This window comes from Verticillium alfalfae, genomic scaffold (assembly GCF_000150825.1).
Source record: "Verticillium alfalfae VaMs.102 supercont1.6 genomic scaffold, whole genome shotgun sequence".
Taxonomy (NCBI): domain Eukaryota; kingdom Fungi; phylum Ascomycota; class Sordariomycetes; order Glomerellales; family Plectosphaerellaceae; genus Verticillium; species Verticillium alfalfae.
In genome coordinates, this window is record NW_003315033.1 from 1996261 (window position 1) to 2022744 (window position 26484).

Here is a 26484-nt window from a genome sequence, read left to right on the forward strand (position 1 = left end):
GTGAATCCCTCGGCGCGCGGTCGTCCTACCGGCCGTGCCACACAAAGTTACCACCCAGCCCCATGCCCGACCCCAGACCCGTCGACCTGCTCTCGTTGACCGGTCGCTTTGCTACGGTGCCCTGCGCCCGCACACCCGCGACGATGCGGTCAAGATTTGTTTCCACGACGACGCCACCGACAATCATCTCGCCGAGTGCTGCGTGCAGACTCTCGAAATTGAAAATCAGATCCAGCTCGCAGACATTTTCGAAAAGCTTGTCAAGCGACTCGACGTAGACCTGGATGAGGTCGATCAGGGCGAGGGGTGACTCGGTCGCCGTCGAGATGACGATGAAGTAGAGGGTCGCGTAGTTGCGGTATGTGACGAGAGAGGGTACGTCGTTCTGTTCTTCGGACGAGGACGAGTGCGACGTGCCGGAAGCGGCCAGCAGAGGTGGCAGCGGGAGGAAGTTGCAGGACCCTGACGGGCGATTCGACACCAGCGTGAATATCTCGGAGATGAGGCGCTGCTGTATGCTCGTCTCCTATGCAGGTTGCTTGCGTCAGCACGGTACCTTGTGGGCGGACACACGGAGACTACAAACCAGCTGGGTGTAGAATTTGGTCAAACGGGGTTGACCTTGGCCATTGAAGACCAGAAAGGCGTTGATCATTGTTGTGAATGGAGGTGCTGCATCACGGTAATGGAAGACAGAACGAGCACCGAGGCGCAACATGGGCCCTGGCGAGTGAGTCTCCGGGGTCAGCACCAGCACGCGGTGATCATCAATGGTGGGGTCGAGACTCCCTCCTCTGCTTGTCCCTGGCACATGACTTCACCGACGCTCGGACCACATGCGTACTGACAGCTCTTCGAACCTGAAGCTTGAGCTCCTCCATGTGGGGAAGCTGCTGCTCTTCTGGTTGCATGCATCACGTCCATCCTCGGCTCTTCCACATCACATTGATCACGGTTCATTGGGTCTCCAACATCAGCTCACGCCTTGAATTATCGACTAGATACCCCTTGATTTGGATTTCCATCACAATGGCTCCCTCCAGTCTCGCCTCGGTCCCCAGAGCTGCCGCTCGTGGCTTCCGCAGCTCGTCCATTGCGCAGACTGCCGCCCGCCGTCCCCTCTTCTCCATGTCTGCCCGCAATGCTTTCTTCGCCCGTCCGACCGCCGCCCGCAGGCTCTTCACGACCTCTTCTTCCATGACCCGCGGTATCATGCCTGAGACCAGCGAACCCCATGGCAAGGACACCACCGTCCCCGAGACGCCCGTCACTGTGAACGTCGCCGAGCTCACGGACGCCGAGTACCACGAGCTGGCCGATCAGTACATGGATGTTGTCGTCTCCAAGCTCGAGGAGTTGGCCGAGACCCGCGAGGGATTCGATGTTGAGTATTCGGTGCGACAGACGCGCGCTCCACAGGAGCCGTGGAACTCCAAGCTAACGTCCGCAACAGGCGGGTGTCTTGACCCTCAACACCCCGGAGCACGGTACCTACGTCATCAACAAGCAGCCCCCCAACAAGCAGATATGGCTCTCCTCGCCGCTCTCCGGCCCGAAGCGCTACGACTGGGCCATCCTTGGCGAGGGACAGGCCGAGAAGGAGGGCACCGGTGCCGGCAACTGGATATACATGCGTGATGGCTCTACCCTCGGCGATATCTTCCTAAAGGAGCTCGATGTGGATTTCAGCTTTGCCCCTTCGACATATGGGCAGTGAGACGGGTATACATGTGAGGATCAAGGAGTTCTTGGACTGTGGCTGGGCCGCTTGTGTGTACTATACGGATTTCCAAGGCGTGATATGATAGGCTCTATGAACTGATTTCAAACCGCATGCGCAATCTCTCGCTCTTGTGTGTCGGCCGTGCATGAATCGTCAATCCAGACGGCGCGGCTACAGGTTCTGGAAAGGCCGCCTGAGGGACCCCGATCATGGCAAGGAACAGCAGGACCCCGCCAGAGCGAGCCTCGAGTGGAGGCTCTGGAGTCCCCTCCCTACTGACCTGCACAACACATGTCTTGGTCCGGCCTTCCCATTCCAAGCCTCACAATAACCAGCTCTAACAAAAGGAGCGTTGTTTGTATTGTATCTTCATAAACTAATGTCCGAGCGAGTGTTTGAATGTTGGAAATGCAGATTGTAACGCCCCTCACTGAGTGCCCCTAGACATGTTCAAACCAACGTCTCCATAAGCCTCTCAACCCATATACGCCATATGCATGTTGCCTCACACGGACCAGACACTCAGTGCATGAGCTTGAAGCCGGAAAGAGGGTTAGGGTTGGGAATGACGATACCGCCGCCCTCGACAGCGGGAATAACCGACTTGTCGACCTTGGCAGCCAGCTCGCGGTGGGCCCGGAGGCTGAAATCCTGGTTGTCAAAGTTCTGGTTGATGACACCGGTCATGCCGTTCTTGCAGTGGTCACCGTTCTGCTGAGGGCAGTAGTACCAGATGGGCGTCTCTGTCTGCTTTACGACAATCTGGAAGACATTGTCAGACTGACCTTCTTCAACGGCAAAGTTGAAGCCCGAGTAGATCGACGTCCCATCGGCAAGGGGCTGGCAGGGCTCGCCGAAAGAGGACTGCGCGACTGCGTGGTTACGAGGCAGGAAGTGCCACTCTACAACGTCGCCCTTTTCGGCAACAACGTTGTCAGGCTCAAAGCGCAGGCCTCCGAGGCCGGCGACAACAGTGTGCGTCACACCAGTGAGCTCAATGATGGGAGAGGGCTCGGAGGGATGAGTCGGAGTAGGGACGGCTCCGACGGCAGCAACCAGAGCCATGGCGACAGAGAAAGACGTGAGGGCCATTTTGGTAATTTTTTTGGGACTCGAAAGAATAATGAGGTAACAGAAGGAAATACACTAGGAAAGACTCTAGGAAACAATTGTTATGCTGTTTGTTGAAGCTGATGCTGAAAGGAGAAACCACTGACTACCAGGACTTCATCACTCCTTATATTGACAATCGAACATGGAATTTGCTTACGCCGTGCGTTTTCGTCAAGTTACTGTCTATCGGAAGGATGGAGTTCCGCCACGGCGCGGGACCTCTAGAAGCCGGTCGTCATTCTGCCAGCGCCGTCTGTGTGGTGCCACGGCAGGCGAAGTCATCCTCAGCCCGGCCGGGCGGGCGTGTCAGGGAAGCTCAGCCTATATGGATATATGGTCATTGGCCGAATTTCCATTCGCGTTTGTCAAGTGCTGACGAAAGAGATTGGCAAATTGCGCCCCCGGCCCGCGAGACTACCGAAGTTCGGAGTGCTAATAATACGTTGCTGACGGCAGGTGTAAGCCGCCTATAGAAAACATTGAACACCGCATACAGGTCGAACTCTGGTGGATTTTGGTTTTCCCAATCAATTGTAACTCTGGCTGTCTCGTAAGAGTCATGGAGCCCAGTAGGAGCATATGGCTCGCATTCGACGTGGTAGCGTCAAGTTCCTTCCCCAAAGCCCATTAGTCGTGACCTGCCTCACAGCTTGTAGCGATAGTCTATTCCGTTCTTAGCATTCCGTCTGTTCAATACCCAGTACTGAATATTGGACACGGCCGAGGAGAAGACAGCCAACGAGACAAGTGCGATGATGACCGACCAGCCAGTTCTGTAAAGCGGAGCGTCCTCCTGCTGGAACAGCTGTCCTCCAACGATACCGCTGCTATTGGCTGACATAATTAGAATGGCAAAGGTGATGGATCTTTCGCCCGCCGACTTAGCATTAAGTGACATCCAAGAACCGTTGAGGGGGTCTACGTGATAGTGCATTAGCCTTTGTTCCACAAGTCTGCAACATGGGACTTACGCCATGGCGCCGCGAAGGCTCCGACTAACATCAGCAACGCGAATTTGGCATTGGCATCATCGGAATAGATCAGAGCTCGGTTACCAATCTTCAAGGATCAGCAATTGTCTTCAGGATATCAGTCGATGAAGGGTATAAGCAACATACCGCCACGGCAGCAAAAAATGTGACACCGAGGAAGACCAACGGCCCACGGCGGCCCCAGTGGTCACTGCATCCTGTCAGCCCTGTGGACGCCCATTCTAAACACTGAATGGTCTTACCCTGCGTAGCCCCAGGCCAAGTTTGTCACAAGAGCGCACCAATTGCCTATCGACATCATTGCGTTCGACCGGAGCCTGCCAAAGCCGAAGCTTACAACAAGCGAGGGTCCATACGACATCATGACAGACGCCGGTGCAAGACCGCAGATGGTGGTGATGACGTGGGGAATCAGTCTCCAATTTGTGAGCTATTTCTGTCAGTGCCTGTGCACGGAACGAGGCTGCGTAGGGCTTTTCCGAACTCACAGCGTCCTTGAGCTCGCTTCGGCTGACGTGTTGCTTTGCATGGCGCTTGGAAGGATCGTCCCGAATAACACGAGCGGTGAGAATCTGCGCTTCTCGTTCCGTGAAGTACCGGTAGCCAAACAGCGAGACAGGGTGACTGGTTGACTGTGGAAAAAGAGAAATGAAAGTGATTCCCACGGCTAGTGTCAAAATGCCTTCAAGGATGAAAAGCCATTGCCAACCGGCGAGACCATTGACGCCTCTCATATGAAGACTGGAATTAGTGAGCACGCTTCGAGAACAACGGCGCAGTGGAAAACCTACATGCCGTAGGCAATCAGACCTGATGTAGCTCCTGCTAGCATGTTGCCGATGAAGTACCACGAGAAGCGCTTGCTCGTTTCGACTTGCGTATACCATCGTGTGATAGTGTACAAACCTGCCGGGATAAAGCCCGCCTCGCACATTCTGAATACATCAGCTTGCAAGCTCACGCAATTCAAGGACTTCGACATACCCGAGCAGGAGGCGGGTCGCCATGAAGGCCCCAACTCCCTTTTGGAATGCTTGGAATGTAGCAACAAACCCCCTTTACCACTTTAGTAAGATTGACTTTGTCGTGATTAAAGGCGCAGTACGCACCAGGCAATGATTTGGGTTCCGATCCAGAGACTGGGCCCGACGCGGTAGAGGATGATGTTGGATGGTATCTCGAGTAAAACAATGCCAAGTGAGAGCAACTGTTGGCCAATATTGAATTGATTCTGGGTAATACCGACATCTCGGAAGAAAAAGTCGGTTAAAGCATTGCCGCTGTGCACATCAGTGAAATTTCCCAGCAGGGGCGCAATCTAGAGACGACTTACATGTTGCCTCGATCGAGTTGCAGTACGAAAAACCCAAGCCTGACTCGGACATTAGTTTGCTGCAACGTCGTTTACGGTTATCAGATCAAAGTATCTGGCTTACATTAGCAATGGCATGACAATAAAGTCAACCCTGTCTTCGTCAGCGTGTTATTCTGAGCCTCGAAGCTATTGTAGAGCCTCACTTCCGCACAAGACGTTTTTCTTCTTCAGGTGACCACTCGAGTGTACTGGTCTCGCCATCGCTGGAGTCGACGCTGCTATCGGCTACAGCGTGGACACCCACTAGCTTGGCTTCCTTGTCTTCGTAGTTGTTGTCAGACATGATGATGAAATTAGGTAGTTTCAACTTATGGAGAGAAAACAACGTTCGATGCCTTGTCTCTGTGTCTGGGTGCCCTAATCTTAAGCATATGGTTTGCGGAGGCTAGATCTTCTTCTCGCTATTTCCGATGGGATATCAACTAAATTCCTTGCACCATTGCGCCGGACTTCAAGCAAACCCATGTGGCTGGCCTGTTAAGTCCCGTGGTCGTCCACTTTCCGCGTGGGATGTGATGCTTATCTGCGGTGTCGCAGCCTTTGAGTGGTTTAGCGGGATTGATGCCATCGCACGCCATCAACACATGGCCAGACCCGTGATTCTGCCGCTCAGCAACGCGACTTGAGCGAATCAGTCTCAGAGTCTTGTGCATGGCAAAGACACCGATATCCGCTATCGAAGATTCGTCATGGTAATGAAGTCACTATTATTGGACAATTGAAGAGGCTCGCCTCGGACGCCGGGGAGAATATTCTGGTTGCGCAGGCAATGCATATGCCATGCACCTGTGCCCCACGCTCGACGATGCGACATTGGATCCAGGATCGCTCAAAGCAGCACAGATGCCGAGACCCGCGAGGGGCGAAGTTGCTTCTTTACCTGATGCATCACCATTTAGACAGCAAATGGCGACATGACACGCGCAGTGGATCACGACTTCACATCGCGTGCTCGAGCGCCGATCTCGCTTCTGGTCAAGAGTGAAGTACGGAAATCGATATCAGTGCGAAACTGCTTGCTGCTGTTCAAATATTTTTCTAGGTCATATCAGCCAGCGAGGGAGCCCTAAAAGAATAATCTGAAACGATACGTTATAGGTGCAACTACAAGATGGCCCAGCTTGAGGCCCGCAAGCACATATCTCTAGACTCGGGGTTTCCTATAACTCTCCATCCATCGTTCAACAGTAAGTATTCTCAGAGAGAATTTGTGGTGCTCACTTCTGAAATATTATAGGAAAGATTAGAGAACATGTACCACCCGAGATTCTCCGAGAAGAGATTAGGCCTGAAAAGGACCGAGCTCACTTCGCTGATCCTTCTAAGAGAGCCCTTCTTTCTGTAGCTAAGCAAGTCGACCTCACCGAGTCGATTGGAACCGTCCTCGAAGGTGTTCAACTTTCTACACTCAGCCTCGAACAGCTGGATGAGCTCGCTGCTCTAGTCACAGAGCGAGGTGTTGTCTTCTTCCGCAACCAAGACCTCACGACTGATGGTCAAGTAAAATTATTTGAGCACTACGGCGTTCTTGACAAGCATCCAGCTCAGAAGGACGTCAAGCATGTTGTGATTAAGGGAAGTACGGAAGATCATCGGGAAATCCTCAATTACACACCCTGGCCTTCGGGCGACTTCCACGCCGACACATCGTTCGAGATCAACCCACCGTCGTACTCCCTACTCCGGATGGAGGAGCACCCTGCAGTTGGCGGGGACACGGCATGGGTGTCACAGTACGGCCTGTATGACGCTCTGAGCGACGCCTACAAGAGATTTATCGATGGGTTGCATGCTGTGCATACCTCGCGACTGCAATATGACAGCATTATTGATCTCTGGGGAGTGGGACCTAATCGACCACCGATCGATAGTCATCATCCTGCCGTCCGCACTCACCCCGTCACTGGACTGAAAGCTTTGAACATCAACCCGGGCTTCGTGACAGGATTCGCTGAGTTGAAAAAGGTCGAATCGGATAAGTTGTTGGATTTCTTTGCCTACCACATCCATTCTGCAGACGATCATGCAGTGCGATGGAAGTGGGAGGTTGGGAGTGTTGCTATGTGGGATAACAGGTTGGTCATCCATGCCACTCAGCAGGCTCTTAGCCCCTGACTGACGTTTACAGGGCCACAATTCATCGGGTGATACCGGGAACGTATGACGCCCCTCGAAGGGGCATCAGGACGACCGTTTTTGGCGAGAAACGTAAGTTGCACCCCGTGATACTCTTGGGCAGCATTTGACTCTCTCAGCCTTCCTTGATCCGGCCAGCGAAAGCCGTAATCAGAGGGCCGCACGACTCAAGGATGCTAAAAAATATGGTGAGACTGCTTCTGGAGGCAATGTAGAGAGTGAGGTACCTATTCGCGAAAGTTCAAAGAATGTAGGGCCTGAAGCCAGTACTCCTGCTTGAAGCATGACAGCCACCCAGTCGTTTACGGTACGCAGACATGATACCGGGGCTTCTGGTAATGGGACCATCCTTTTCTTCAACCTTGCAATGATTTTCTAGCGGGAAAACTGTTAATCACTTATTTTTTCAAATGTGCGCTCCACGAGCGTTCATGATCGAATTTTATGAAAATCAATAACAGCATTTCCATCGACAACGCGTTCGAGTCATCCCGATCTTGACATGCTGTCCCGCTTAGCGGGCTTGGTTTCCGTTCCAATCATCCCAAACCCCAATTACAGGCACTTACGGCATCCGTCCTCCACTCCTAGTGGCCTGCGCTACCAAGGAATTGGTAGTGTCTTCTGCGTACCGCTTGTAGGACGCAACATACGCCTCCCGAGCACTCAGTGTGTCTTTCACGCTCTGTCGCTCGCTGATGGCATCGAACCACGTCTTCCATCGAGACCAGGTCTCGAGCTCGCCAGTTTCCTTGGTCGGAGGAGGAATGCCCACACCGCCAGGCTTGTAGTGGTCGATCAAAAACAGTCGCATAGCCCACGGCGCAAGCATCACATCGACCATGGAGAAGCGCTCGCCAAGGAACCACGGTCCGCTAGGGTGCATCTCACGAACTAGGGTTCGGATATGGTTCAGAAACTCAGATCGCGCGTTGTCGATTGAGTGGGTCTTTTCGGGGGTGTGCTGGATGAACTTGTAAAAGCCTGGGACAATCTTATTGTTGATGTGGTCGATCCAGAGCCTGCACCTTGCGCGTTCGTAAGGATCCGTAGGGAAAAGTCGAGGGCCATGCTTCGACTCGTCTGCATATTCCTCGTCGAGATATTCGGAGACGATGGTGCTGTCGTACAAGGGACGGACCTTCCCCCCTCCGTCTCGTGCTGGAACAGCCATGGTGGGGATCAGGCCGCGTGGATTCAGGCCGAGAAACTCTTTATTGGGACCATCGGGATCCTTGTTGTAGGGGTTCACCTCCTTGTAGTGATGGTCAATCCGCTTCTCGTGAAGAACCATCCAAGAGCGCTGGACAAAGGGACAAAACCAGCCGCCATAGAAGGCCAAGTCATGGTTGCTTGCGTGCTTCGCCGCGAAATTCGCGGCGGCGCCGGTAGCATGAGTTGGAATGGAGAGGTCAACGTTGCTCATGGTTAATCGCGTTCAAGATTGACTCAAAGAGTACGAGGGACTCTTTGGTTTGCAGGGAAGTTTGCAGAAAAAGGTGAGGCCTTGATTCGGCATGATGGGAAGAATAGGTCAATGACGGTGCCACCAATGACGTGATGATGAATGCGGGGCCGGACCCTGGATGCTCGGCCCGGCCCGGTCACATGGCCGTGTATTGAAAGTCGGACGGCTAGCAAGACAAAAACGGCGCAACAAGCTGCGTCCTTCCATTACGCAGTCTTCTCAGCATCTGGTATTTCGGATGGAAGATCCTCAACGGGCTGGACCTTCTTCACAACCCTAGCCGGGGTTCCGATGGCGACGGAGAAGTCGGGAATGTCCTTCGTGACGATGCTTCCTGCTCCAATTGTGCAGCCTTTGCCGATCTTGACGTTGGGCATAATGGTCACATTTCCACCAATCCAACAGTCGTCACCAATGGTCACTGAACCGGCGTATTCGATAAAATCTCGGCGAGACTGCACCTCGACTTCATGAGTCGCGGCAAAGATGGAAACAGAAGGGCCAAACTGTATGAGTTAGTCAATGGTTTCACATCTTGAGAAGAACAATTTACCAGGACACGGTCTCCAATCTTGACAATCCCACAATCAAGAATCACCAGGCTATGTAGTGTGAGCTTTAATACGGACTGTATACAATTCGAACTCACTTGAAGTTGCTGTAGAAGTTGTCTCCGATAGTGATGTTGCAGCCATAGTCGACGTTGAGGGGCGGTTCCATGTAAGGCTCCTTGCCAACTTTGCCGAACATTTGGCGAATGATATCTTCTCGCTCTTTCACGAGAGTGTCGGGCGTAGCATCCTCGGGGAAGTGGTTGTTATACTTGTGCATGAATCGCCGAGCACGGAAGCGACCGGCGATGAGCTCCGGCGCCAGCGAGTTGTAGCTAGAACTGTCAATTCAGGCAGAAAGTGCGACTCGAAAGATACCTACAGCATTCCTGAGATCATCTTCTCGTAATCGTCACACCAAGGGATGTGATCCATCTGCTTGGCGCACTTGATGGCGGCGGCATCCTTCTGGATCGCAGCCATGTTTGGGACGTCGATGGAGCTACCGTGTGATTTCTGGTGATGGTTACGAGAGATAGAATCTTTTGACAGAGCTCAGTGAAATCAATAGGAAAAATGTCGAAGTTCTGGGAGGAACATTGGCAAAGGGAATCTTCGCTGAGGGGGCAAATGAGGCGTTCCTTAACTAGCGCCAGGCAGGCAGAACGCCACAAATTGTGCGGAGTAAGTTCGGAGTTTCATGACAGAAGGTTATACCTCGGAGCTGCCTTTGTTGGATCTCCGAACGCAGTGAGGAAGCACTGGCGCTGCCAAGAAGGAGGGAAAAAGGTGCGAACATTTCCCCGACTAGTGGTCCACTTGTCCGCCAAAGACCCGTGATATTGATTTGAACATGATGCTGTAACTGAAAACACCATCCCCGAGACGAGACGGCCTCCACAACAGACGTAGGCCTGTGCGCAGGCCGGGACCGAGGCCGGAGGGTCGGCGCCGACACGCCCGCATCACGGGGTTCCGGACTCGTGCACAACGCGGTCGATAATCGCACGGGAGAAGTTATTCTATGTGAGCCTGAAATGGCGACGTAAAATCGATGGCGCTTAGCACAATGGCATCGTTTGAACTACTGCATATGTAAATCAAGGTAGCCCCTACACCGCGAGCAATGAAGTTATGCCGCCGCGACATCAGCCCTCACATGAGAGGCTGCGAAGGCGGAGCTGATCCCAAAACCAACTCCATACCCGGATCCGACTTTGCCATGGCCCTTTGATACGCTTCACGCTCTCCCACTCGTTTCAAGAAACCCACTATGTTTTCGTACTCTCCCAGGTCGATGGGGTAAAAGTAGCGGAATGTTGAGACCTGGAAAACACACATCAAGTCGGCCACCGTGAACGCTTCTCCTGCAAGCCATTTGCTCTGGCCAGCCTGTCGTTCATAGATGAAAGCGCCTTCTTAGAGCGGCCGAAAGCAAATGCCCCCTCGAGGGTCACCCTCGCGTAATCCAATTGCATAGGCTCCCAGTGCTCCTCCAAGGGCGGACTGCAGCGTAGCGTTGGACCAATGCCACCAGAAGAGAAAGGTGGCGTATTCTGGGAAGGACGAAGGCACGAAGAGCTTGCCTTGAGCGTGTTTGTGGCTGATGTACTCAACACACGCACCGCTCTCTGCCAGAGTCAGGTCGCCGTCCTGGATGACAGGAGCTGTGCCCGAATGATGCAGTGCTTTAAACTCAGCAGGAGCCATGAGTCTGTCGCGGTCGTAAACTTTCAGCTCGTAGGGCACTCCGAGCTCTTCGCAAAGCCATGGAATCCTCTCGGACATGGATACATGGAGGTGGTGGACAATCAGAGTCATGGTAACAGATATCTTATGAGACGGCAAGGTCGAAGGAGGGAATATGAGAAAAGGTTTGTCGACTCGTGTTTCCTTTGGAAGGCTTTGAATGTCTCAAGGGTGTTGATTAATATGACTGGAATGGCAAGCAAAATCGGCCCCCGTTAAATGCTAGTTGTGATTTCGTCTCTCCGGCGCATCCGGGCGATCACAACATCAGTTTCTCGGCTTTTGACTCTTGATTAGGCGCTAGGTCAGAACACCTCGGCGATTGTATTGGATTTCAATCGCCGATCTCCATCTTTCCACGGAGGACATCATATCACCAACAGAAAAAGGCAAAGCTCGGCCACGATGATGAAGCTACATGTAGCGATATCAACCATTGAAAACGTGGGTTGGTAAGCTGCATTTCAAATCAACCTCCATCACCCGCTGCAAATGCTTTCCCTCAGATCAGTGAACCAAAGGATATCTACATACCGTAGGTATGGGGTTCCTATCTCAAGACCGATATCCGAGAATTTTTGAAAGAAAGGCAACTACATGATAGCGGCCTTGATGCTATCGAAACCCGCGAGGCAGCATTTTCATTCTGCAGATGAACTCAGTCACGCTTATAAGAACACGCCTTATGCACGCCGGTTGTCACAAAGCCACGTCTTTCGCAATATTGTACTACAAGTCCAATGTTACAGTCGGCCCCAAAAGTGTTCAATGGCAGCCTTGACACGCTCGTAAATGCCATACAGTAGCCATCCATTCAATTGAGCTCAAGGAAACGTATGAAATCATCGTCATTGATTAAACTGGGCTACGTTCATATAGGTACGGAGCCCAAGTTTATACAACGTCAACGGGTCTCATCAGTGATAGTCAACAATTTCTAAAACTTGCTTTGGAAATTTGTCGATATCAAGTCGTGCTCTGTCGAATGATTCAAAGCAGTCGAGTCGCATGTCGTACATCATTTCAGAATCTCTGGCGGCGGCATGAAAACTCGTCATCCGTAGGTCGACACTCGGGGCTTGCGTATCGCTTCGTCGGCACGGAAGGTGGCCTCATTCTCGTGTCAATCAATCTCTCGACTGCCACGCTCGCTAAAGAGTGGTCCTGATTCGTCGAATGCATTCGTGGACGAAGAGGGCCGGTTCTCCGGATTTACGAAACTTTTGATGAATGGCATTTATCCGCAGGATCATCCCACGTGTTGGAGGATGGTCATCTGCAGCTCCGCCACCGCCATGCACAGCACATTCGACATCAACTCGCAGTAAACTGAAGGCAAAGGTAGACGATTATGTGGACGCGCAAGATGAACGCGCAATCACAAGCTTGCAGTCGCAACACTTATAAACTCCCAAAGGCTATTCCCGAGTTGGTACCTGCCAAGCCTCAAGTCATCAGGAAGGCGTGCATGAGCAACCCTACCCCTTGGCGCTGACAAGAACCTCTTGCTGCAAGAAATGGCTCTTTGCCTGTTGATCTAGTTCTCGCGCTTGGTAACCTCTCATGATTATTGCGATTGAGGCCCTCAAAGTGCCAAGAGAAGTGCTAAGCCACAATGCAAGCATTCGAATTTGATTGCACAGCAGCTTTTCCCGTGGAATAATCATATCACGATGTCATAAGGTCTATACGCGTCACACAGGTCGTTACCTGCCCGGCAAGAAGCGTACTATAAGATTGCATGGACGTCTGCTTCATGGAATATTATGTCTTTTACTAATCAGGCGTATAAATTTAGTTGACGATACTTGGTACATCATGAGTTCACTTCTGGACCTCCGCTCTCGTAGGAGCCTTATGTTGCTTTTGCATTCCTTGTGTCGTATCTTCACAACCCTAGCACAAATTCCTGATGAATTCCTCGATTTGTCTCTGCGGCCACACAATGAGCCCGAATGGGTGAACGTGCGTTTGTCGGATGATTCGACCGCAAGTCCTGTCTAACCAATCTCCCATAGTTCACGGCAAGCAAAGCTCTCGAGTGGCATCCATGCTATGATGAGCCTATGGAATGCGCACGACTACTTGTTCCGATGGACTATGGTGTATGCAACGGCTCATACGTCACCTTAGCTGTCATTCGTCTCCCAGCTCAAGACAAAGAGAACTACAAGGGGCCCCTCTTTGTGAACCCTGGTGTGAGTGAATGGGAAGAGCCGTTGGCACAGCATGCTCTGAAGTCCAAGCAAAATGCTGATTAAGATACTAGGGACCTGGAGGTTCAGGTGTTGACCTTGTCCGACAGGGCGGAAGTTTCATTGCCGAGATGCTGGGGGCCAACCATGTAAGTTTGCCCACGGCCACCCCTTCAGCCTCTTGAGTTGAAAGTCAGCTGAAAATTATAGGATCTGGTTAGTTGGGATATTCGAGCCAGTAAGTTTATCGCTTCCAGCCAGAATTGCTCACTTCACTTGGCTGACATAACTCAGCATGGAGATCAACCCCAAGGACGCAATGCTGGGCAACACGTCAGCGTCGAGCGGTCTGGGAGACCAGATGGCCAGGTATGCCTGACCAGTACAACGATGATAGCTTCATCGCCACGCTACTGCATCGAGCCAAGATCCAAAACAGTGTCTGTGCCGATCGCCTCGGTGACAGTGGTATTCTCGCGCACATCTCGACAGCTAATCATGCCCGTGATATGAACAGCATTCTGACGGCCCTTGGTGAGGACACTATACGCTTTTACGGTGCCAGCTGGGGTAGCGCCCTGGGAGCCACCTTTGCAACGATGTACCCCGACAAGATTGAACGCATGATTCTGGAGGGTACGTTGATCATCTCAAAACCAAGTAACGCTTGCTGATTGCATTGAACAGCGAATGTAGACATTGTTGAGCACTCTGCAGGCAACTGGGGTCGGGGCTTTGCTGACTCGGATGCCCTGATTGACTGGTTTTTCGAAGAATGCGCAAATACCGAAGAGTGCGCCATCCATGAACCCACCGCAGATGCCGTCAGGAAGCGCTTCGAGTCCATTTTGGAATATTCCAAACAGAATCCAATTTATGGGCGGGCTCCTGGTCCCTTGGTTTATGCTGGAAATATCCAGCACACGTACGTCTCCGAGGCTCCGACTTACTCAACCCTTCTGGTGCAGATCCGTAGCGCGCTGTACACGCCATACATATCCTTTGGAGATCTAGCTAGGTTATTGAAGAAAGTTGAAGACGGTGGGTATCCGACACCCGAAAGATCTGTCGTATCGAATCCGCCTTCTTGGTGGGCTAGAGTGGACAGCGCAGCGCTCTCTGATACGGTATTCCGTGATTTGAACAATCCTGACGATTGGATTGGCCCTCAGTACGCTTCAGATGAGTTCACCTTATGCGGTGACTGGCCCGAGCTACCTGACCGCATAGATGATATCAAGGATCTGCTGGCTGAAGCGGTTGGCCGCCACCGTCTAGTGCAGCCGAGGTTGACATCAAATTGTCATGCATTGGAGCGCCTCAACCCCGCAGACGCTTTGAGGGTAAGACCTTCGTGTTACATCTGTATTTTCTCATTGCCTAACATATGATATGAAGGCCCATACGGGGCAAACACGAGCTTCCCGATATTGTTTCTCAATGCACGTCTAGATAACATCACGCCACTAAGATCGGCTCAAGCGAACTCAGCACTCTTCCCGGGTTCTGAGTTGGTCATTTTGGAAGGTCGCGGTGTAAGTCTTGCGCATACTGTTGCTAGCCATAGTCGAATTATGAGACTGATGATGGGGTAGCATGTGTTCATTCCGCAAAGCATTTGCATGAACGAACATGCCCGGAGGTACATGCAAGACGGTACAATGCCGAAGGCCAACACTACTTGCCCCGAGTTTATGGAGATTTTCTGGTTCTTGGGCCAGGAAAGTGATGGTGATCAAGAAGAAGGCGAGGTCGAACGAAGGTCGACGCAGGTTGACAAGTTGAAGACGTTCCAGGGCCAATGGCTACGGAATAGGCCATTTCTGCTCTGAGCGGGCACTTTATAGTCGGGGAGTGGCGAAGACTCATATTTCATCATATCAATAACTAGGTGTTGACTACTCCCGAATCCAACATCCAGCAAAGCCCATCTCTGTCCTCGTGGGTCCTTTCCAGTCATCCTCAGGCGCATCCATCAGGAATTGGGCACAGTGGTCAGTGTGTCCTGGGCTCGCAACCACCGTGTCGAACGCCTTGCTTTCATCAAATAGTACGTAGAACTGCTTCTTCCACATCATGGCGCAGTGGTTTACGTGGTCTCGCCGAGAAGTATAGTAAAAGTCCACCTCGCCCATGTCATCGACGGAGATCGGCTTCGTCATTTCCTTGTCGGAGAACCCGGCCCAGCTCTGGTCATCGCGGTACTCGTCAATGAACTCTTGGTCAAGGCACTGCTCAGGCACCCAGTTATTCAGCAGGATATCGTACTTGCAGCCTGCCTCTCTGGCCTCTTGCGTTGAGTTTCCGCAGCTTATGAGTCTGGCATTGGACGTGATGTTGTGGCGATGGACGTGGCCTTGCTCTATGGGTGACTTATCGTCAATGGAGGTGTAGTGTGCGTCTGAGTCGGTGAGCGTAAGAAGAATGACCAAGATCCAGAAGAGGGATGTGACGAAGCAGACAATAGAGTGTGAGATGATTTTGGAGCGGGTTTGGTGCGGCTGATGAAAGCGCGCGTTTGCTTCGTCTGCTGACGGATCATCGCTGAGGAATGGCCGGCTTTCATTCTTGGAGAACATGGCGATCAGTGCTTCGACGAAATTTGGTAGGGCTTGAGGGTGTGAAATTTTTTGAGATGGCTCGACTCAACTGTTGGGGCATTGCAAATCCTTTATCGCGGAAATGCTGGCTGAGCTTTGAGATCTCCTTCAGGAGTGGTATACATCATCTCGAGACAAGATACGTTTTGAAACAAGTCGTAGGACAGCGTTGTCACTGGTCGAATTGAGTTGCGGCGTTTCGTCTGATCGCCGGTCTTGAGATATGAAGCAGTTATGGTCTTGGGGGGGATGGCACGGCCTCTTTAGTGGGTGTTTTGATCCCACTATGATCCGATGAGAGTGCATGTTGCATGTTGCTGCCCGAGCCAGGGCGGCGCTCGACTGGCGCAGACAGAAGACCTGTGATTGCCGTCCGTGGGTTTACGTTTCCATGACGGTGGAAGAAAATGTCAAAGCAAAAAGAAGTGCTGTCAGTCTGGCAAGCAAGTGCACATGACGAACGGCCGCCCTCAAGCGGCTACGTGCAACATAAGTGCCCCATGGCCAACTCACCTTTTGCCATCTCCTCTTCACGGTGGATTGGACCTCGATCTGATCTTTTCTGTCAACACCATCTACTCGGGCACTTTGTGTTTCCAAACCTCATCAGGAAGCTTCGGAATTCAGGCGGCATTGTCGGACTCCACAATCGTCTCGTCGACCGCAACGAGACCTAGCTGTGGACTGGCTGGTCATACCATAATCATCAAACCCAGATTGCGTTGCCCTAGTCACGGACGCTGTAGTGGCAGATTTTACATGACTGCAGCTTGGTCTTCATACAGACTGACGTGGTCCTTGAAAAAGATGGATGGCACATAATGCAGCCACCCAGGGTCTTTGGGTCCAGCCATGCAACACTGTCCATGATGTTTCCTGATTTAGCTGGCACCAAAATATCTTCCACCTTGCTGCTTATTTCGCGACGCGGAAGTCTCCGCAGCTTAGCCCATAGACCAGAGTCCTCAGACCCTTAATTCCACCGACTGGACCTACCCCAGACATCCAAAGAAGACACACGCCAGAGGTTGAGCTCTCAGAGTTTCCCGCCAAGTCTGACATTTGCAGATCCCTCGGCGCAATCCAGCTTGCGACCCGTCCGCCGACAGCACCCGAAGTCAGCGAGCGGACCAGCTGCCACAGACCGTCCGATCGCCCTCTGTGGGCCTGGAACCACCGCCCGCGAGCCGCGGGGTGCTAATTTCAGGGCCTCTCAGACGTTTCGAGCGCTTCACATCTCCCGACGACGATGTGAGCGTTTCGCGGCGCCCTCCGGCGGACGAAAATGGGGGCGTTGGGCGATGAGCTCGTATCAGTATTAAATATCGGGAGAAGGCAACCCTCAAAAACATCTTGATGGTCACTCATCAGACCAGCATCTATAAACAAAAAGTCCGCAGCCTGTCAAGTTATTACCCAAGCTACGATTATTCACAGCCCATCAACAACCCAAACATCATTCAACATGGCCACAATTGCGTACGACCCTCTCCCCCAGCTCCGCGGTACCCAGAACTACCGCGTCTGGAAGGCAAGAATGCACCAGGTCCTCGCGTCACAAGGCCTCATCGACCGCTTGCAGAGCAATGGCTCTTACTACGACTCGTCCGCTCAGCACCTTGATGCGCTCGCCCTGCAGGCAGCGGAGCAGAGGGCATTCGCCTTGCTTCTTGCTAGCATTTCTGATCAAGTCCTCGAGAGACTGCTATACTTGGGCTGGAGCAGCGACTCGCGAAATGCGTTTCTCCTGTGGAAGGCGGTCGAAGAACTTAGCGCCAGGGGCATGCTTTGAGTGATTGTGCAATGTGTGCGAGGAACACAGTGATGAAACCAAATCGGGCGTTTTTGTTTTCCTGGTTAGTTGAGTTGGATTTTGGGCAGTGTTCTTTTCATTTATGACGAGCGATGACGAGCGACAACATTTCTTTAAAGCATAGGCGGTGTAGGGTTACTCTTTATGCAGGCATATGATTATGTGATCAATTCATTGGTATCTCACTTTCTACCCCTTCAGAAGAAGTCATGTATCATGAGAACGCTAAGCAGAGAATGGGATGACAGGGTAAATGTGATAGCGCCAGCCCCAGGGACAATGTTGGTCAGACGTGATACGACAGCGAGACAGAGACATGGGAAGACGACGTGGTGGCTTGATTACTGGAGGAGCATGGCACCGGCGACGGCGGCGGCGGCGACGTAGGCCGAGATGCCGAGGGCGGAGGTGCCGAACCCGGGGGCGATGGCATTGGCGGCGCTGGGCTCGTTGGTAGACTGAGAGTCGGAGTTGGAGTTACCGTTGTTGTTATTGTTGTTCGAGTTGTCGTCATTGTTTCCATTGCCGTTGTTGTTGTTTGAGGAGCCGGTAGGGGTGGACTGCGAGTTGGTGTTGGTGGGGGTGGCACCGGTAAGGCTCGTGGTCAGCTGGCTGCTGGCGGTTAGGGCAGTGGCCTGGACGCTGATGCCAGTAGCAGTAGAGATAGCGTTGGCGTCATAAGAGGTGGACGAGAAGCCACAAGTGAACATGATGTCGTTGATGTCTTTTTGGTTTAGTATGGCATTCAAGTGGATTGACTTTGCAGCTAGGATCGACTCACCCTCGTTGTCATCAGTATCACGGTTGGCGTTGTGCATGCAGGCGGCGCACTGAGCAGCTACTTGGGCAACGTTGAAGCTGTTGTTGGTGCAGAAGCACTGGGCCTCAAGCTGGTCCTCGGTACGGTCATCAAGGCGGTCATTGTCGTCAAAGTTGCACAGCTGACCGAGACGAGCGACGGGATCGCAAACGTTCTGGCACTGAGCAGGGTAGTCATCGCGGTCGAGCTCGAGGTCTGCGTTGACGAGCGCGACAGTGGCCATGGAGGCGGCGGCGAGGGCGAAGCGGTTGAAGTACATGATGGCGGTAGTGTTGAGTTGGTGAGTTGTTGGTGGATCGCTGTAGTGGCTATTGAAGTGTCTAGACTGGGTGGTTTGATAGTATGATGATGCGAGAGAAGGAGTAATGTTGCGATAGGATTCCGGTGTATTTATGTAAATGTATGGAACAAGCAATGCTACTCGATCATGGTCCGGGGAAAAAGAAGGCCCCTTGCTAGAGATCGTCTCCAACACCTGTGATGTAATGCGCCCAAGCTAAGAAGCTCTGCGCTGGCGACCTACAGAGACATGGTTGTACGCCAAACGGGCACTGATGGGGTTTGTCTCAGCAAGTACCTCACCCTCATCTCCAGTGTAGACGTCAAGGTCGAAGCCCTGAGTCGTGAGCGGGTCCTAAGCGTCCAAGACCAACAAGGGGGCGGATGGCACCAATGCCCGGCAATGGCTTGGCCCCATCGTGCGTACTCACAAGGTGAACCAAGTAATCAAAGCATCAGGTCACATTAACCTGGGGCCAAGCCACACAGACAGCTCCGCCTCACACACGCGACTCACGCTACTCCCCAGCGGACTGGCTCGCTGCCCGTTTCCGCAGGGAGGGGCCTGGTCTCCAAAGTAAGGGGAGAAGAGTCAGGCTCCAAAGGGGCCAGGAGAAGAAAAGCACCAGTGGTAGAGGACGGAACAAACAGGGAATGTCCCCGGGTGCTGGCAAAGCCTGGCTTGGCATCTAATCATGCAGTCTGTTAGTGTTCTTGTGCTGGAGCTTCGCCTCTGGGGCATCACTGGTAATTCGTTCATTTTGCCCTTTGAGACCCGCTACAGCGTCTGGAGGTGGAGATCCTCGTAGCTTATTTCTCCAACATCCTCGACGAGCTTGACCGTTCTTAGGGGCTCTCTTGGTAGGCTCTCAGGCTCTTGGTGGCAACTGTGACGATTGAGGCTGGGGACGAAATCTGGGCACTGAAAGACCCCCGCCAAGACCTTAAATCCACGAAGAGATGTGCCGGCATTTCCTTGGCAGCGAAATCATCATTGGTGAGTATCATACTGACGATGCGCGTTGGTAGCAGCGTAAGACTCAGGCGAGATTCTCAAAGCATGTCATGACTACGGCTATGACCAGGAAGAAGCCTTGGGTCCCGCATTCTTAGCATAACAGCGAGAGTGCTCTTAGCATGGCAGCGAAAGTGCTGCTGTTTTCTTGTTGGCAAATTTAGCACACTTGTCTGAAGCCCTGCCATTGCGCTTGACAGGCGGCCTGTCTGATCGACCGGCCAGAAAGGCCGCCGCCGGAAGAAAGGTAGCCAACACATCTCACCAACTGCGAGTCTGATTGCTCACTGCCTAACTGGCATGCTATTGGGTAAATGTTTCAAGTTTCAGGTTCAAAGCCTGTCGTACTCTTTCCTGCACGTTTTCAAGCTCCAAGGAGCTGTCGCGGGGGTTTCCCTCACTCTTGGCTACACAGCCCTGTGCATGTCCGCGGGATTGCGAAGCCTCATCATCTAGCCAAGTCATCAAGTCCCACCGAATGCTGCAAGCCCTGCGGGAGATCACCACTTGATTAACCCTCATTCTATTCTTGGACACGGCACTTCATCTTAACCCTCAACCCTTTTTCTCTACGAACCATCGCAATTCATCTTGCGCCTCGTGGCGTCTAGGACTTGATTTTGACACCGCCTAGGACTTGACAGGATGAACATGGAGAATGGGGATGCCAAGGCGACAGCCACAGCAGTTGACGACGTGTTACACAACCTTCACTCCACCCAGGGATGGCTTTACTCGTGGCTCGAATGGATCAACGCGACGCTCTAAACCCATTACGTTCGCATTGCGCGTCAGACTGCCGATGAGTGACAAGACCTGGCGATCAGTCTCAACAGTGTCCCGCCGGGCTCTTGTGATCATCGCTTTCCTTAGTCTACCTCATCAGCCCATCGTTTTCCAACTAACTCCTTGTTAGGCCGTTCTCCCCAGCCTCGAAATCCCCCTCCCTCTTTTCCCCAAAATATCACCAAGCTCCACTGTAAAATCAATTGCGAAGTTCACGTACGGCAGCAGCGAGGGGAGTTCAGCATCGCCCTCCTTGGCTCTTGAAAGAGCCTCGAATTGGTGTCCGATCCCCACTACGTCTCGACTCGCGCCCCTCTCAATCTGCGACACCTCTCTCCAAAAATATCCTACTGCATCGCCTAGGTCACCCCATCCCCTCAACTAGACCCCATAACTATAATGATCAATTCCCGGCGGGGATGCTTGGCTTCCGCTTCTGGATGCCGTCGGCATTTCCGTCCTATCAAGCACCGCCTCGGGTCGTCGTCATGCCGGTGATCGCAGTGGGCTAGGAAAGGCAAGGTCGATTCAGCCTGTGATATATGCCATCACCAATAACACCTGCGGGGGGCCGAGAAAGAAACCGAAACTGGTAATAAGCTTATTCGCTGCTGAGGCTTCCAGGTGCTTTAATCATGATGACGTTTCACTTTCATCCTAACCACTCATCGTGTTGCTGTCGCTGCCAGGTCGCCTGCCCGTGAGCTCGACCGACTGTGCTCTGCGTGTGTCGGGCCGCGATGCAATGTTGCTGAACACCTGAGACTTTCCGCAGCAGATGTTTCGCGCCTGCATGCACTGCGGCCTGGGTTGCGTGGACTTTCCGCTCGTACTGGGGAACGTACCTTGTGAGCTTGACACCGCTTTTAGCAGCTTTGAGGGTAATGATCGTTCGTTTTCCATGGAAACCTTAACGATCAACCCCGCGACCCGACTTGTGAAGATCGCGACTGTGAGGATGGAGAAAAAGGAGGAGCGTGAGAGTTGACGTGAGTCAATTGATTCTGATTTGGCAATCCTCAAAATACCACAAATGCTTAATTAACGCCACCAGACCTTCCGTGCAGGCTCGACGGGGTGGTAGCACTGAAATAAATTCTCTTAAGCTGTAATGAACTGCGATATTTGCAACTGTCCGAGAATAGATTGGACGACCATAATCTCAAGGTAGTTCCGGGCCTCGAGTTTAAGAGAAGGTATCAGTCTTGAAATATGCAGATCCATCATCGCGTCCAGCCATGAATAGAACGCTGAAGCACATCCGAAACCAGAGAGATCATAGTTCCAAGAACTACCCACTCTTGCGTGACGTCGACGGCAGCATTTCTTTGCAGTTGACGTGCTTCCCTGGTGCTACCCTGACGACCTCCGTTTTCTCCAGATGTGATGTCTTCGGGCAGACCGGCTAACGGCTTGAGGCCCCCCTATAGAGTCCGAGATAGTATTTTTGCCATCCATGGCCTTGACTACCAGCAAGGAAATTCTTCATGCTTCTGGCAAGCTTGAAAGCTCCACGCATGTCCGGCGTCCCCATATTGCTGCTGCTTGTTATCCAGTCAGGGCTTAGGGTGGGCTGAAGGTTCGTGTACATGGAATGGGCAAGCGGACTTGGTAAAGGGAAACGGTATACTTTTGAGGCAAAGTCTAGCGGTTCATCCTCCTTCCACTCGGCTGGGCCTTTTTCTGATGCTTTGGGTGGTCGTTTCGAGACTACTTCCTGCCTGCGATTATCACGACCCTCTTCGCCATCTGCGGAACTACCAGCAATCCGCAAACGCTCTCTTTGATAGTATCGGAAAACGGAGAGACAAAAAGATGTAAAAGTTTAGTACAAATACAGTGCTAGTGTTATAGTCTGTTCTTAAGGCTTTACATGGCACCCAGGCTGTGCGCGAAGACAACGCAGTGACAGAAGGTGGGCAGGTGCTAACATGGATTGGGAGAATGCGTTCTCCGGTATCTAAAGTAGAAAACACCCAACTTTTAAAGTAAATACCGGGACGGTCACGCTAGGAACATTGAGGCAGAATACAATCTCTTAGAAAGTGTCAAGTACGGGAAAGGTTTGTGTTTTCTGCAGTGATTCAACATGCGCCTAGAACGAAACTATGGCAGGCACTGGGCTCAAAGGCCACCCGGCACCAGGTGAGTGCTATTGTACGAGTGAGTGCCACCAACAGAATCCACCGCGCTATTTCCGGCTTCAGAACCCCACAACCAGGAACAATTTTCAACAGCCAGGACAAAGCAAAAGAAGAGCAAAAACATACAACATCAGGGATTCGCTGGTGGTCACCCACCCAACTACTAGTCCGACCCTTACTGGCTTATCTATGGGAGAGCGGACGGGATCCCGAGTTCTCCAGTAGGTATGGTCGTATGTGATGGGAAATGCTGCTACGCAGCAACAAGTTCCCTCAGCGCTGATTGCAAGCCGAGACAAAGTATTAACTGTTCAGGCGTTGACTGAGCCCCTTGCTATTTACCATATGGTTTTCTGTATCATTCGGAATCGCGTTATGTTCGCTCAAAGCTTTACTGTCCCACCAGAACATTGTGAGTTCGTTCCCAGGCTTGTTCGTTCTTCCCAGCAGCCCACACCTTGTACATCATGTCGTACAGTGTAATATCTTCCAGAGCATCTTTGGGAGTTGTCTTGATAATTTTGCCCTTGACAAAGCAGTCGTGAATCTCCTGAAGCTCGGCGGTGTATGTGTCTTCGTAAGACGACAAGACTTGTCTGTGCTGGACCTCGCCATGCTCGTTGACCTCATCTACCTCGACAGTGATGGGCAGACCTTTAACGTAAGGGCTGTCATACTGCTGTCGTGTCAGCTTTCTCACGAAGCATCACCCTATTGTGGGCAGATTCTAACCTTGATTATTACACGTTTCGTTTCCCCATACAGCGCCAAATGCGCATCGAAAACGGGGACTTCGTCGATACCGCTCTCATACGTGACCGAATAAGGAGATCCGTCCTTGTTTCGAAACGACATGATAGAGCTATAAAATGGATGGTTGACGGAGACTCCGATCACCCTTTCAGGCATGCCGAGGGTTTCGCGCATGAGAGAGAAATCGTGCGACCCGAGACCACCTAGGAAGCGACAGTATTTTCGGTGGGCATCAGTGATGGCCTGCCCGGGAAATGCTTCTGCGTAGAGGGCCTCGAATCGCTCATCTCTCTCGGCGTTGCTGCCAGGAGGAAAGTCGTTCGGCTTGATTGCGAACGTACCGCTCTGGCTAGTGAAATTCGCATTCGGCCCAGAAAAATCGCGGACCCTGCCGTATAGAAGCTTCGGAATAGAGGCAACTTCTCGCTTAAAGGCTTGAAGAAACGAAGGCGCGTACCGGCGCATGTAGCCAATGAAGACGCGAGAGCCACCAGCTTGCTCCTCAGCATCAATAATGGACTGTGCTGAAGGGATCGACAGCGTCATGGGCTTCTCGATCATGACGAACTTGCCCGCTTTGATGGCTGCCACGGCGAGCGGTGCATGGCTGTCGTCAGATGTCAGGATCATAATGAGATCCACATTGGGATTTCTGAGCACTTCCTCTGGAGACGTAGCCTGGTGCGGTACGTTAAACTTCTCTGCGCAGTGCTTGGTGTTCGTGGGCGAGATGTCGAAAATGGACTGGAGGGTAAAGAGATGCGGCATCAAGAGCAGGCAGGGCCCATGGCAGATTTGGAACACCTCCTGTTCACAATCAGCGGCGTATGGAGTGATGTGGTGAGAAGAGGATATACTCCTGCGCCAAGGATTCCAACACCTAGCTTCTTAGTAAATGGCATGATGGAGACTGAGGACTGATAAATATCTCAGTCAACGGAAGTAGCTTGCAGTGCTGCGCTGATTGCAAGCAGTTCTGTATTGGTTTGATAGGGGTCGTCGCCTTAGCTAGTCAATTTGGATTATCGCGATGTTGGTGCTGATCCGATGTTGGTGCAGATCCTGACGTGCGTGATAAGTATTCCGAGGGATGAAAGGTAAGGGTCCATTCAGTGAAATGAGCAAGGGAAGGAAGTCGGCTACCTTACCCATGGCCGCTCAACACTGAGATGCACACGAATGAGGGGTAGCCTACCCACATGCGACTGACATCGTGATTCGACAGCCTGCAGACCACCCTCCCTTTATGAGGCACCGACCAGCGTCATGTCCAACAAGAAAAAGTCCACGTCGCAAAATGTTCACGATCGGCCCCTTATTGCTTCCATGTTGAGTTTTGACGTATTCCGTGTTCAATTCATTCTCTGATATAAAACGCTTGAGTGTCTCGACCGATTCTGTCATAGCAGCATTTACTGCACTTCCAAACAAGCTACAGCACACCTTAGAACCTGAGTTGTTCTTCGCCGTCGTTACTTTCGTCTTTAGCGTGCCTCAAATCTTCTCCTTGAGAAGTCCGATAAGCAATGATTCACATGTGACACAGATGTCGCCTTTTTCATCCTTAATCTCGGCGCTGAGAATCAATTTGCGCCCCTTCAGGCTGACTGGAGAAGCTGTGACAACGACAACCTGCGGGGTGAAAATTGGCTTCCGAAATTGTACGTTGATGTACGCAGTGGCGGCGTGTTGTCTACGAAGGTCCACGACGTCCGCAGGTAGCTCTCCTTCGATTCCATAGCGTTGCTGCGCCTCGTCATTGAGTATGATCACGTCGATCATTGTATCGTCCATCAGGGCTGCTGCAAAGCCACCTTGAACGGTACCGTTTAAACCATTGACTCCCGGACGCAGATCGTATGCAACGGAACATGATGGTACCAAGAATCTCTTCTTGGGCGACTTTTCGGTCACAACTGAGTTCGAAGCGCTTATTTTATGTCCTTCGACATGCGGTGGAGTGTGCTTCATGTAGAAGCCGACGCAGTGCGGTATCGCGTCCCTATTGTTGAGGGTCCGGCGCAGAAGTTGGTTTTTCGGAACCTTATCGTCGTCGTAATCTTCGTTGGAGCGGCTGACTGGGGTAAACGTCTCAAAGCCTGGCTCCTTAGTCAGAGCGTCGAACCATGGTAATGATTTGAAGTAGTCCATGCTGTTGAACAGTTGAGCGATATAGCAGCGGTTTGCGTATGGAGCATGAACAGAGCGAAGCAAGGAAGAGTAGGGTTCGGTCTGTTTTTGTATCCAATGCGCAGTTGGGTGGCGGCCATGCAAACAAACTGGTTTAGATTGATCACCTCTGCTCATATGACATCCATAATGTAAATCAGAGGTATGGTCTTTCACAGGACGCATTGTGGAGGCAGGCCCGCATGCGCTGAAGGTTAATTATGCTGGAAGGTCGCGTCAATGAATCCTCTTTGGCCATAAACACTCCGGCTCAGCCGAAAGTTTCGGCAGATTAATAGGCCGGCCATTAATCATCCGTCAGCTTGACAGCCCGGCAGCTCAAGAGCCGGTCTGCCTCCATCGGGGATGCGACGTTGGGTTGTGATTGATTGAGCGATGGTAGCAGTTTACCTCGGCAAAAGGAATCATGATGCTTCTGTTACTGATGGCTTAATGATTATGTCCCAAAGGCTGATCATGTCTTCATCGCTTACTCGCGAAAAGGTTTGTCAGCCGGATCGGCTCATTCAAGATTCTTGAAAGATTGCTTCACGTGTGAATTCAAAAAAAAGAAGAAGAAAAAGGCAAGAAACGTAGGACTTGAGGTCTTGGCTAGATTACTGACTTGGCAACATGCGTGCGCCTAGATCGAGCCCGACCCATCTCTGCTGCTTCTCTGGTCTCATAATCTCTGGCCAAATGCTAGTCACTTGGAGATCTCCAGAAAAAGGCTTGCTACTTGAGACGAGAATGCTCGACATGGCTTCGAGCTCGATGACCCGAGGGTAGTAGCAGACTGTCAA

The 26484-nt window shown here is 52.1% G+C and overlaps 14 protein-coding genes across 14 annotated transcripts; 4 read left to right on the forward strand and 10 right to left on the reverse strand.

The window, feature by feature from the left end:
* Positions 1-25: 25 nt before the first annotated feature.
* On the reverse strand, positions 26-655 carry VDBG_05731 (AP-3 complex subunit sigma; the record flags this gene model as incomplete). Its single annotated transcript, XM_003004572.1, has 2 exons — positions 26-526; positions 587-655. 2 exons carry the CDS (start codon positions 653-655, stop codon positions 26-28), a joined length of 570 nt encoding a protein of 189 aa, XP_003004618.1.
* Positions 656-1029: 374 nt separating this feature from the next.
* VDBG_05732 (mitochondrial iron uptake protein) lies at positions 1030-1832 on the forward strand (the record flags this gene model as incomplete). The annotated part of the gene is made up of 2 exons (XM_003004573.1): positions 1030-1395; positions 1454-1832. 2 exons carry the CDS (start codon positions 1030-1032, stop codon positions 1715-1717), a joined length of 630 nt encoding a protein of 209 aa, XP_003004619.1.
* Positions 1833-2245: 413 nt separating this feature from the next.
* Positions 2246-2815, reverse strand: VDBG_05733 (conserved hypothetical protein; the record flags this gene model as incomplete). The annotated part of the gene is made up of 1 exon (XM_003004574.1): positions 2246-2815. The coding sequence occupies one exon, from the start codon at positions 2813-2815 to the stop codon at positions 2246-2248; it is 570 nt and encodes a 189-aa protein (XP_003004620.1).
* Positions 2816-3479: 664 nt separating this feature from the next.
* VDBG_05734 (alternative sulfate transporter) lies at positions 3480-5486 on the reverse strand (the record flags this gene model as incomplete). Its single annotated transcript, XM_003004575.1, has 10 exons — positions 3480-3754; positions 3808-3895; positions 3955-4071; positions 4317-4557; positions 4620-4763; positions 4813-4884; positions 4938-5076; positions 5162-5220; positions 5265-5294; positions 5347-5486. 10 exons carry the CDS (start codon positions 5484-5486, stop codon positions 3480-3482), a joined length of 1305 nt encoding a protein of 434 aa, XP_003004621.1.
* An 828-nt stretch (positions 5487-6314) lies between these two features.
* Positions 6315-7619, forward strand: VDBG_05735 (alpha-ketoglutarate-dependent sulfonate dioxygenase; the record flags this gene model as incomplete). The annotated part of the gene is made up of 4 exons (XM_003004576.1): positions 6315-6390; positions 6441-7278; positions 7332-7411; positions 7459-7619. The coding sequence occupies 4 exons, from the start codon at positions 6315-6317 to the stop codon at positions 7617-7619; spliced, it is 1155 nt and encodes a 384-aa protein (XP_003004622.1).
* Positions 7620-7725: 106 nt separating this feature from the next.
* On the reverse strand, positions 7726-8818 carry VDBG_05736 (glutathione transferase omega-1; the record flags this gene model as incomplete). The annotated part of the gene is made up of 1 exon (XM_003004577.1): positions 7726-8818. The coding sequence occupies one exon, from the start codon at positions 8763-8765 to the stop codon at positions 7905-7907; it is 861 nt and encodes a 286-aa protein (XP_003004623.1).
* Positions 8819-9013: 195 nt separating this feature from the next.
* On the reverse strand, positions 9014-9978 carry VDBG_05737 (galactoside O-acetyltransferase; the record flags this gene model as incomplete). Its single annotated transcript, XM_003004578.1, has 4 exons — positions 9014-9313; positions 9361-9409; positions 9457-9693; positions 9741-9978. 4 exons carry the CDS (start codon positions 9839-9841, stop codon positions 9014-9016), a joined length of 687 nt encoding a protein of 228 aa, XP_003004624.1.
* A 799-nt stretch (positions 9979-10777) lies between these two features.
* VDBG_05738 (glutathione S-transferase) lies at positions 10778-11179 on the reverse strand (the record flags this gene model as incomplete). The annotated part of the gene is made up of 1 exon (XM_003004579.1): positions 10778-11179. One exon carries the CDS (start codon positions 11177-11179, stop codon positions 10778-10780), a length of 402 nt encoding a protein of 133 aa, XP_003004625.1.
* Positions 11180-12925: 1746 nt separating this feature from the next.
* Positions 12926-14693, forward strand: VDBG_05739 (secreted peptidase; the record flags this gene model as incomplete). Its single annotated transcript, XM_003004580.1, has 6 exons — positions 12926-13072; positions 13126-13305; positions 13377-13451; positions 13513-13540; positions 13597-13938; positions 13990-14693. 6 exons carry the CDS (start codon positions 12926-12928, stop codon positions 14691-14693), a joined length of 1476 nt encoding a protein of 491 aa, XP_003004626.1.
* A 507-nt stretch (positions 14694-15200) lies between these two features.
* On the reverse strand, positions 15201-15881 carry VDBG_05740 (conserved hypothetical protein; the record flags this gene model as incomplete). The annotated part of the gene is made up of 1 exon (XM_003004581.1): positions 15201-15881. One exon carries the CDS (start codon positions 15879-15881, stop codon positions 15201-15203), a length of 681 nt encoding a protein of 226 aa, XP_003004627.1.
* A 1486-nt stretch (positions 15882-17367) lies between these two features.
* VDBG_05741 (predicted protein) lies at positions 17368-17694 on the forward strand (the record flags this gene model as incomplete). The annotated part of the gene is made up of 1 exon (XM_003004582.1): positions 17368-17694. The coding sequence occupies one exon, from the start codon at positions 17368-17370 to the stop codon at positions 17692-17694; it is 327 nt and encodes a 108-aa protein (XP_003004628.1).
* Positions 17695-17869: 175 nt separating this feature from the next.
* On the reverse strand, positions 17870-18882 carry VDBG_05742 (conserved hypothetical protein; the record flags this gene model as incomplete). Its single annotated transcript, XM_003004583.1, has 2 exons — positions 17870-18439; positions 18497-18882. The coding sequence occupies 2 exons, from the start codon at positions 18792-18794 to the stop codon at positions 18057-18059; spliced, it is 681 nt and encodes a 226-aa protein (XP_003004629.1).
* A 4268-nt stretch (positions 18883-23150) lies between these two features.
* Positions 23151-24414, reverse strand: VDBG_05743 (myo-inositol 2-dehydrogenase; the record flags this gene model as incomplete). Its single annotated transcript, XM_003004584.1, has 3 exons — positions 23151-23435; positions 23492-24319; positions 24370-24414. 3 exons carry the CDS (start codon positions 24412-24414, stop codon positions 23151-23153), a joined length of 1158 nt encoding a protein of 385 aa, XP_003004630.1.
* A 592-nt stretch (positions 24415-25006) lies between these two features.
* On the reverse strand, positions 25007-25663 carry VDBG_05744 (predicted protein; the record flags this gene model as incomplete). The annotated part of the gene is made up of 1 exon (XM_003004585.1): positions 25007-25663. The coding sequence occupies one exon, from the start codon at positions 25661-25663 to the stop codon at positions 25007-25009; it is 657 nt and encodes a 218-aa protein (XP_003004631.1).
* Positions 25664-26484: the final 821 nt, after the last annotated feature.